We start from the raw sequence: 9,300 nt of genomic DNA, 5'->3' as shown, positions 1-9,300 counted from the left end.
CCCCCCCCTTCAACCATCTTGCCGGGCGTACGGTTGATACGAGGGCATTGCTTCACCACACTGTATGGTAGTGAGCTTTTTACCAAGAACACATTGTTATTGCTGTCTGACATCTCGCTTGTGCAACCCGTATACCTATGATAAATGCAACTATTTTGGCAGAATAACCTCTCCCTTAGATATGCCGAATCCATATATCACCAACACCAGCCCTATGAAGGTATGCTACAGAACGAACAGAAGCCCTTGGAACAGGAGAAAACATAGCTGTGTAGAGAAGGGAAGAGATGACTATATACATAAGAACAAAGAAACCATCCATGATACAACGAGAAAAGCAAAATAGCCTACAAAGCAATCATAAAAACCAACTCCTCAACCCTCTATCCACAGCCATTGCAGGATGTGTTCCCATCATACCGCACAGACCTAAAGCTCAGCCTCGTGCATCCTCACAGTAACCGGATCAGCCGGACAGCTTGTTAGAGTAACACCATACCGAATTTGCCGGTTAGCATTTACATCTTGGATAGAATCAAATCGCTGCAATAGACGGACCAATACGTAGCTGACTTTTATAAGTGCAAATTGTTGACCGATACAGGTCCTCGGTCCACCACTGAATGGGATGTATTCCCAGGTCACCTTTCGGCCGGACCACCGCTCAGGCTTGAACTCTTCGGCATCTTCTCCCCAGATGTCCTTCCGGCGTTGCAGGACATAGCTACTGAACAGAACCGGCTGACCCTTTTTCAGGTAGATGGGGGAGTTGCCATCCTTGCCGCCGCCTCTGGGAATCGTTGTATCCCTAAGCGCACATCGGCGGTTGAAGGGCACTACTGGATACAAACGTAGGGTCTCGTTGATGAAGTGCTGGAGGTATTGGCAGGACTTTAGCGATGCAAATGTAATCTCGTATGGATTACTGTAGGTACCGAATTGCTCGATGATGTCCTCTCGGAGCTTGTTGAACATGCCTGGGTGACGGGCGAGAAGCAGGACAGTCCAGCTCAGAAGAGAAGCTGATGTATCCCGCCCTGCCAGAAGGACGTTCAGTGACTCATCGCGTAGCTCAATGGGGTCCTTCGTGGTGGAGGTGAGCGCGTCTAGAAAGACATATTGTGATGGGCTTTCTAAATCACTGGGTTTCTCTGTTTGTTGCGCTCGCTTCAGGGCTTCGTGGACATAATGATCGACGAACTCATGGACCACGCCGATGCTGTCCCGGAAGTCCTGGTTGTTCACTACCCAGTATAGCCTTTCAAATCGGAGTCTTGCGGCTAGGTACCATGTACACCGGTCGAAGCCGTTTAGAAACCGATCCGGCTCCTTGTCGGCGCCCTGTGTTAAGGCGGTGATCTGGCTCTCGCAGCTTTTGCCAAAGAGAAATTCCGTAGCCGAGTCGAGGGTGAGACGGAAGAAGATGGTTTGTATATCGACCTCGGATGTCCATCCATCGGACTGGACGGGAATGGCTCGAAATGCATTCTGCACATGACGTTCCTCCATATCAAGGTTACTGATCTGCATCCGCGTAAATTGAGGTCGTAGTAAGGCTCTAGAGTGGGACCATGCCTGGCCATCGGATGTGAACTATAGTTACAGGCATTGCAAGTCAGTAAATCGTAGCCACGGCAGGGTGATGAACAGAGAGTCACTAACGATACCACGACCCACCACAGGGTCGGCTACTTTGCGACGCATGTCACCTAAGCCAAACTCATGGAACTGCGTCGCCAACATGGCCTGGATATTTTTTGGATCCGCCGTGAAGTAGTTCTGCCGGCCAGCCTGGCGCACACGAAAGGTGGAAACAAGTCTACTGTGCTGAGTAGAAAGGAGATCGAACCGCTTCTGCGCTAGCTCGGGAAGCACCTTGTCTCGATCGGCGTGTAGTGCCTCGAACAGGGTGGAAATGCCGAAAGGGTCTCCGCCAGAGTATAACGGGGCCTCCTGGCAGTCAAGACTGCGAGCTTTGTGTGCATGTCGACAGATCAAATATAGCGAGGAGAGTAGACGCACCACAATACCAAGTGCCAGCGCGGGAATGACCCACGTTTCCATCAGGGCTGTGCGAGGTGAAAGGCCCATGACTATCAAGGATGGGATACGATGATTGATATCATGTATATGTTGTGTTACAGGATTAAATGCACATCTGCAAGATCCGCGCCCGTTGGGATTGTACGGGAAGATAACACCCTTGATGTTAATCCGAGAACACGTAGAAATATTTCAGTAAGTGGAACAACGTTCAAACTGCCGCAGGTGCTTAGCTAGAAAGACCTTAGGTGGTAGGTGAGACCTGTTATATAGACAATGACATACAAAGGTCCTCGAGGCCCTACACCCCCCCGTTCAGTAGGAGAACAATAAATTAGTGCGGAAATAGTGTGAAAGTTACAGCATAATTCTACGGAACAGAAACGAATCTCGACATGTACGACCGGCTCTTGAAGGATCAGTACATAATGCAACACATGTCGCGAATGATGCTATATTTAGCGTCTGGCAAAATATCCTCTGACATCCATAAGCGTCCGATGATAATGGCGGAGCACCTGAAAACCTTGTCCCAGCCAGTCTCTGGCTCCGTCTGATGCTGGAGGGGCGAAGAGGGGTAATGTTGTCTGCGTGATTAGTAGTAAATGCCATTGATCTAGTAAGAATAAGATGACCGGGACCACATGGTATAGGTGCATATGTTCAATCAGCCATGATGCTCTACGAGCCTACTTTAGTACGTACCTGAACGTCCATGACTTAACACCCAGCAGGGATTTATCACTGATGTGGTTGTCACGATAGAATGGCGCAGCAGCACACTATCATTAGTTCAAGTGCATGTTGATCTACATATGCGCTGCATACTTCCTGATAAGGCGGCGGTTAACCGTTTCTCGTTGCTGCTTGGCGTATCGGGGAAGCCTCGGCGTTTTGGCTGTGCATGAGAGATTAAAATATGGGCAGTGTCCAAAGGCGCCAAGTTCCACCGAGTTCTTCGTGTTTTAGCATTATTGCTGGCATATGAGAGCATATCAGTACTACAACAGTTTGACTGCTACCCACTCATACTTCCTCAACCTTTTCACTATGTGTTGGTTGTCGTCAGTTGCCGGGGGCGGATTTATGCCTAAAAACTTTATTGCTGTAGAGAACCATGTTACACGGCCAAAAATGCGAACAGACTGGAAGACCCAACCAAGACGGCTTTCAGTGACTGTTGTGCGAGCTGTGCACAAGCTTAAACTAGCAGCCATGATTTCACACTCAAGGATACTTAGGGCTTTGACTGCCCCACCCTTGCCATACCGGCCATATGATAAGGTCGGAAAATCGAGGTTTCCTTACCATTGGTCATTTCGGATGGGCATAAGGCGGATCCATGGTGATATCGCTATTTATATCTGAATAATCTGCAACATTAATCACGGATTAGTCGGTGAAAAACCAATATTTTTCACCTTGACTAGACGATATTAGCGGGCCCTAAAATGCAAAGGGTTTGTGCTGTTCCGTCTTATGTAAGACTTATATCAAGTCTTAGTTACAGGTCAGATTCCTACGTGGGGTCCAAAGTTCCAGGAATGTGCTATGGAATGGGATTGGAACGTCGACATCTTCGGATAATGTCTGTTGTAATTGGGGCCCCATTCTCTAGAGGCTCTTTCTCAGCTATTGACAAGCGCTCCGTAGCCGTCTGCGCAGGAAGGAAACTACGTGAATGAAGATCGACGGCGAAGAGAGGAATCTTGGCGCTGCATGGACTGCCAGTTTCCATGCATGGACAGAAGGTATGTAGATGCTGACGCCAATCGATAACTCCAGTGGCCATCTCTTCTCAGCACCGCCAACGTAAGAATATGCATTATGTCTACTTGGATCCGTTTCTTAGCGTTGAACGAGGCTGTTATCAGCACTAGAAAATAAGCGTGTATATTGTTCATACAAAATTTCTTAACTTTTACTTGACCCGTCCGCGTCTCTGCATTTTCATATCTAGATATTTCCTAGTTACCATGACAGATACGTCCTCCAGCAACGGCTCTATGAAGGGACCCTCCCCAAAGGAGACTCCACTTGAAAGCTCGATTACAGGATCTGACCAGCGCCGCAGCAACATACCGGCCTGGAAATGGAGAGGTAGTATCGGGGTGGTGATGCTCACGACGGTCATAAATGGTTTGTCATCCTAGTTCCTACGTACATCTCAGAGCTCTCATTCTTGTTTAGGCTATGATGTGAGCAATGTTGCCAACATTCAGCCACGTCTGTACGAAGCTTTCGGCAGCATTACACTCCTCCCATGGATAGGACTTTCATTCAGCTTGGCCGTCTTTGCTGTCCTATCCTTCTCCCGGAAGATCTTGTACTGCTTCGACATGCGATGGATCTACATCTCGAATATTGTTGTCTTCATGGCCGGGGCTGCCGTAGCTGGAGCGGCTCCAAATCTCCCATCTGTCATTGTCGGGCGTGTGATAATGGGTGTCGGCGGTGCAGTCGTATACCAGTGGTACGTTACATCCTATGTCTCTTCTCAAGCCTATATGAGCTAAACACCACACAGCAACCTGACCTTCGTGGCCGTGTTCGCCACCCCAGCAGAAACCCCCCGTCTCTTCGGCCTCTTGAGCGCATTATGGGCCGTAGGCCTAGTAATCGGAGGTCCCATCGGGTCCGCGCTCGCGGAAAACAGCCACACCACCTGGCGCTGGGCATTTTACATGAACCTCCCGTGGGTCGGACTGGGCCTCGCCATCGCCATCCTCTGCATACCTAGCAAGTACCTCGGCCCCGACATCCCCCTAACCGCCCGACTCACCAGCATCGACCCAATCGGCATTGCTTTAAACATGGCCGCTCCCGTTCTCTTCGCCCTGGCATTAGAATTTTCCGGTCCCGTCTGGGCCTGGGGCTCCGGTGCCTCAATCGCCGTCTGGGTAGTGTTCGGGGCCATCCTGATTGCCTGGATCCTCCAACAGTACTACTGCATCGGAACAACGCCCAACCAACGCGCCATCCCCGTCCACCTCCTCACCCGCACCGACCTCCTCCCCCTCTGGATAGCATCCGGCTGCGCTGGCGCCTCCTACGCCGTAACCCTCTACTACACTCCCCTCTTCTTCGCCTTCGCCCGCGGCCACACCGCCCTCCAACAAACCGTCCGCCTTCTCCCCTTCGTCCTCGTCTTCATCGCAGTAGTCGTGGTCGTCGGCGGCCTCCTCCCCATCTTTGGCCGCTACAACCTCATCTACATCCTGGCCGGCATGGTCACAGTCGCCGCCGGCGCCGCAATGGCCGCAAGCCTTACCCCCACCGTCTCCGAATCCCAAGTCCTCGGTCTCGAAGCCCTGATTGGAATCGGACTGGGCTGTTCATTCCAGCATGGCGTCGGGATCTCAAATGTGATCAACAAGGATCCCAAGGACCGAGTTGATAGTGCGGTTTTGTTCAATATGGCACAGTTTGGGGGTATTGCGATTATTCTTGCGGTCGCGGGGTCTATCTTTCAGAATGTGGGCTACCGATTGCTGACAGAGGCGATTGGGGGGGAAGGGTACTCCGAGCATGAGCTTAGGGAGGCGTTGGCAGGTGTGTCGTCTGCGGTTTGGGAGTCAGGGGACGAGCGCGTTGTGGCGAAGGGGGTTGCGGCTGTGGCGGATGTTCTTGGTAGGGAGTTTTATTTGGTTGTCGCTGGCGGGGCGATTTGTTTGGTTTGCGGGTTGGTTATGCAGTGGGGGAAGTTGGATTATGGGAGGGGGAAGGGGAAGGGGAAGGGGGAGAAGGCTTGATGAGTCGAGTTAGTTAGGGCTTGAGGGTTAACAGTCAGTCAGGGAGATAGAGTGTGTGACGGGGGCGTGTGGTTGTTTCCTTGGATATACGTACTCGTACGTATCAATTGTTGGGTAATAGTCACCAGATTAATATTTAGGTTAAAATAGAAAAACACGACTGGGTTGATTCTAACAATATGTTCCTGGAAACTTGGGGTTATCACCATTTGCCCGTAACTCGCCACCAAGTCCGCACCCGCACCCGCACCCGCCGCACCTCTAGATCCACTATTATAGACTGTGGGAGTTTCCAAGGACTTATCCCCCGGGGCTTACGGACCTAAGTACGCATTTAATCGGAGTTATGGGAACTTGAACGTGGTATATAATCAGTTACCATTTCTTGTCACTGCGAAGCCATCTAAACCAATCCAATCCATTCTTCCATCATGGCGACTCACAAAGCTCTCATCCTCCATTCTCACGATGCACCGCTTTCCCTTGAGACTGTCCCACGCCCAGTCGCCCACACTGGTGAGGTAGTCGTCCGCATCCTGGCTGCAGACATTGTCCCCTACATGTCGCAAGTCCTGAATGGCTCGAGACAATACCCGATGCCCCTGCCAATGACCCCCGGCAACACCGCGATTGGCAGGGTGCACGAAGTTGGTCCAGACGCTGTGGAGCTAAAACCCGGTCAACTAGTCTTCTGTGACATCACCGTCCGGGCACGAGACAATCCCTCAGTATCTATCCTGTTCGGAGTCCACGGCGGCAAAGATCCAGCTGCTCAAAAGCTCATGGATGGGCCGTGGCGAAATGCAACGTATGCAGAATATACTCGCTTCCCCTTGGAGAATGTATTCGCCCTGAACGAGACCTTGCTCATCCACGAAATGGGTTACTCCATATCGGACCTCTGCTTAATGCCCGTTTGTCTAGTACCATTTGGGGGATTGTCCGAGGTGGATGTGAAGCCTGGTGAGGTGGTCATTATTGCCCCCGCTACGGGACGATACGGCGGAGCTGCCGTGGCGGTCGCTCTCGCTATGGGGGCGACGGCCGTGGCGGCAGGTCGGAATCAAAGTGCACTCGCAGCGCTCGAAACAACATACGCGTCCACAGGTCGACTGCGAACTGTTGTACTCACCGAGGACGTTGCGTATAATACGGCCAACCTCAAAACGGCAGTGTGTAATTCCCACGGGGCGGATGTATTTATTGATTTCTCGCCCCCTGCAGCTACGGACGGGTCGATCTTGGACGCCGCTGTTGGCGCCTTGCGTCCGTTTGGTAGATGCGCCATTATGGGTGGTTCGGCGGGGAACATCAACGTGCCGTACTTGCAGATTATGTTCAAGAACATTCGGCTGCAGGGACGGTTCATGTATGACCGTCAACACATTTTGCGGATGGTCCGCATGGTGGAGTCGGGGTTGTTGAAACTTGGGGCTGCCATTGGGGTGAACGAGACAGAAGAGTTTGGATTGGAATCTATTGAGGAGGCACTTCAGGCTGCGGGGCGATTGTCCGGTTGGGGGAGTCATGTTGTGTTGAAGCCGTGAGGGGCTTCGAAGATCATGTCGATCTCATTTTGTATTGTCGTTATGTTTCTTAAACACTGCCATCATGGGGTGGTGATACTAGCCAGAGCGCATTGTATTTTGATCTAAAGAATATTCTTGCTCGTTTATGAATTCAAGGTACCCCCCTGATATGAATAAGTGCATGGTCTTACAGGGGAGGGCTATACCTACTTGCAATTCTCCATCTGCACGACTGAAGCGTCAGCATTTCTTTCAGTGCATCCAACGCGCTTCTATCCGTCGTGGTATGCAACAATGAAAGTAAGACATTCGCAGCCTGAAACACAGATTGAGTGCCCTGTGGATGATGTGACTTGGGCCAGCCAGCATAAATACGTGGGAGAAATTCATGAACAGTATCCACCATAATGGTAGTCATTGATTCCAAAACCATGCGTGACTGTTGCATACTGTCGAGGCGATGATTGGACTTTGAGACTCGGTCATATTGCCATTGATGTAAGACGATTAAAGAACTACTGCTAGTGAGAAGTGATACGCTACTGAAAAATAAGGGCGCAGACCTTCTGTTCATGGCAAGAGCTTCACTAGCAGAGCCCAGATGATTTGCTTCTGCGCCCAGGTTGATCTCAATAGCGCGGCGTAACCGCGAATCGAGGATTCGGAACGCGGATTTGCTTTCGTCCTGATCAGGGTCCGGAGAATTGATTTGTTCCAGTATATGTCCAATTAAAATAGAAGACTGGACCTGACGGTAGAAGTTCGCCTCGGGCGACCTATCCCCTGCTGGAATATTATTCGAGTCGGCGAAGCTTTCTGGTATGTCCAGGTCATGCAAGAGATCTATTTCATTTACAACACGTGTGATGGGCAGTCGACCCTCGTCTGGGCGCCACAGACAAAATATTCTAGGAGTAATTAGGGTCAATAATAAATGATCAAAAGGAGAGGGGGCACATACCTCTCGCTAATTACAAGGGCCCACCAGACATAGGCGCCCTCACCCTGGTCTTTCCAGCCGGCACTAAACCTGGAGCACGAGCAGGCCTTCGATTGGTGAAGGCCCAATGTGATAGCGGCAGAGATGCATGAGTAGACCGTGCTATGGGCGGCATGCACCATGCCATGGCCATACTCGTAAGTCGCCAGAAGTACGCCTGCTTGAAGTACGGCTACCAATGGACTACTGATACTGTCTGTGAATGCATGCTGGAATAAGTGCTTCACTGCGTGGTACTGCTCTGTTTCCATCATGGATGGGCTTTGCTGTTCATCTGGGCGCTGAATTATTAAGCACATGCTCAAGAGCAGGAGACAGTCCTCGGTGGTTGGCTCAAAGGAAGGTTCTTCCCAGCGCGCTTTAAAGGATTCTTTATTCATGAGAGGGAGCCACTTGTGAACTGTACCAAAGTATGTGTTTGCATTCTTCAGATACAAGCTTCGGTCTTTTTGCATTGCAGTGTAAGCGCTGCGCAGCCAGGCGTTCGATGACTTAGACTTGAAAAGTGCTTGATGGAGCGAGGGTGCTGCATGAGACTGTATATCATCGGCGCCCTCATATACACATGTCAACTGGAGCCTACATCGCATAGGAGTCCGGGTTTTAATTAGCGTGGTCGCTTGAAAAGAACACCGCTGTCTACGGATAGGGATGGGTGGGGATCAGTACTCTACCTCGCGCATCGCGAACACACCGGTAGCACTTTGTCGCATTTTCTTTTACCGGACTTACAGGTTAGGCAGACCCGAGATGAGTATCTGGTCGTACCCATTTTGTCGGACTGTTGGACTAACGAGAATGTTCGTGACCCAGCAGGTACTGACTCGTATACAGTGAGTGGAGGGTAGGGAAAGGCCACGCCGCCCAGCAAGTAGACCAATGAGTTAGAGCTGGCTTGAAAGGAAACCCCAGCAGACCTGATCCACTTCTTCCTCTGATGTCACCTCGAGATAGTTGGACATAGCAAGGGACAGAA

General features: G+C 50.9%; 4 protein-coding genes across 4 annotated transcripts; 2 read left to right on the top strand and 2 right to left on the bottom strand.

Moving 5' to 3' along the window:
• Positions 1-429: 429 nt before the first annotated feature.
• On the bottom strand, positions 430-2,064 carry BDW43DRAFT_324217 (cytochrome P450; the record flags this gene model as incomplete). The annotated part of the gene is made up of 2 exons (XM_032049914.1): positions 430-1,593; positions 1,663-2,064. 2 exons carry the CDS (start codon positions 2,062-2,064, stop codon positions 430-432), a joined length of 1,566 nt encoding a protein of 521 aa, XP_031893972.1.
• Positions 2,065-4,019: 1,955 nt separating this feature from the next.
• Positions 4,020-5,827, top strand: BDW43DRAFT_324215 (major facilitator superfamily domain-containing protein; the record flags this gene model as incomplete). Its single annotated transcript, XM_032049913.1, has 3 exons — positions 4,020-4,182; positions 4,234-4,516; positions 4,571-5,827. 3 exons carry the CDS (start codon positions 4,020-4,022, stop codon positions 5,793-5,795), a joined length of 1,671 nt encoding a protein of 556 aa, XP_031893971.1. The 3' UTR covers positions 5,796-5,827.
• A 318-nt stretch (positions 5,828-6,145) lies between these two features.
• Positions 6,146-7,426, top strand: BDW43DRAFT_257482 (putative isopropanol dehydrogenase). The gene has a single exon (XM_032039892.1). It carries the CDS (start codon positions 6,227-6,229, stop codon positions 7,340-7,342), a length of 1,116 nt encoding a protein of 371 aa, XP_031893970.1. The 5' UTR covers positions 6,146-6,226; the 3' UTR covers positions 7,343-7,426.
• On the bottom strand, positions 7,427-9,299 carry BDW43DRAFT_257481 (uncharacterized protein). The gene is made up of 4 exons (XM_032039891.1): positions 8,999-9,299; positions 8,286-8,903; positions 7,888-8,232; positions 7,427-7,839 (listed from the first exon to the last, which is right to left on the bottom strand). Exons 1-4 carry the CDS (start codon positions 9,094-9,096, stop codon positions 7,512-7,514), a joined length of 1,389 nt encoding a protein of 462 aa, XP_031893969.1. The 5' UTR covers positions 9,097-9,299; the 3' UTR covers positions 7,427-7,511.
• Position 9,300: the final 1 nt, after the last annotated feature.

Source organism: Aspergillus alliaceus, assembly GCF_009176365.1.
Source record: "Aspergillus alliaceus strain CBS 536.65 unplaced genomic scaffold BDW43scaffold_99, whole genome shotgun sequence".
NCBI lineage: Eukaryota > Fungi > Ascomycota > Eurotiomycetes > Eurotiales > Aspergillaceae > Aspergillus > Aspergillus alliaceus.
The sequence above is the reverse complement of the archived record's forward strand: the minus strand, read 5'-3'. Positions and strand labels throughout refer to the sequence as shown.

Excerpts from the sequence above, each read along its gene's own strand:
- BDW43DRAFT_257482 (XM_032039892.1), top strand. The coding sequence starts at position 6,227 with ATGGCGACTCACAAAGCTCTCATCCTCCATTCTCACGATGCACCGCTT.
- BDW43DRAFT_257481 (XM_032039891.1), bottom strand. The coding sequence starts at position 9,096 with ATGGGTACGACCAGATACTCATCTCGGGTCTGCCTAACCTGTAAGTCC. Across the intron at positions 8,904-8,998 it reads GTGTGTTCGCGATGCGCGAG|GCTCCAGTTGACATGTGTAT; the intron begins GTAGAGTACTGA and ends TATGCGATGTAG. Across the intron at positions 7,840-7,887 it reads GCTCTTGCCATGAACAGAAG|TTCTTTAATCGTCTTACATC; the intron begins GTCTGCGCCCTT and ends CACTAGCAGTAG.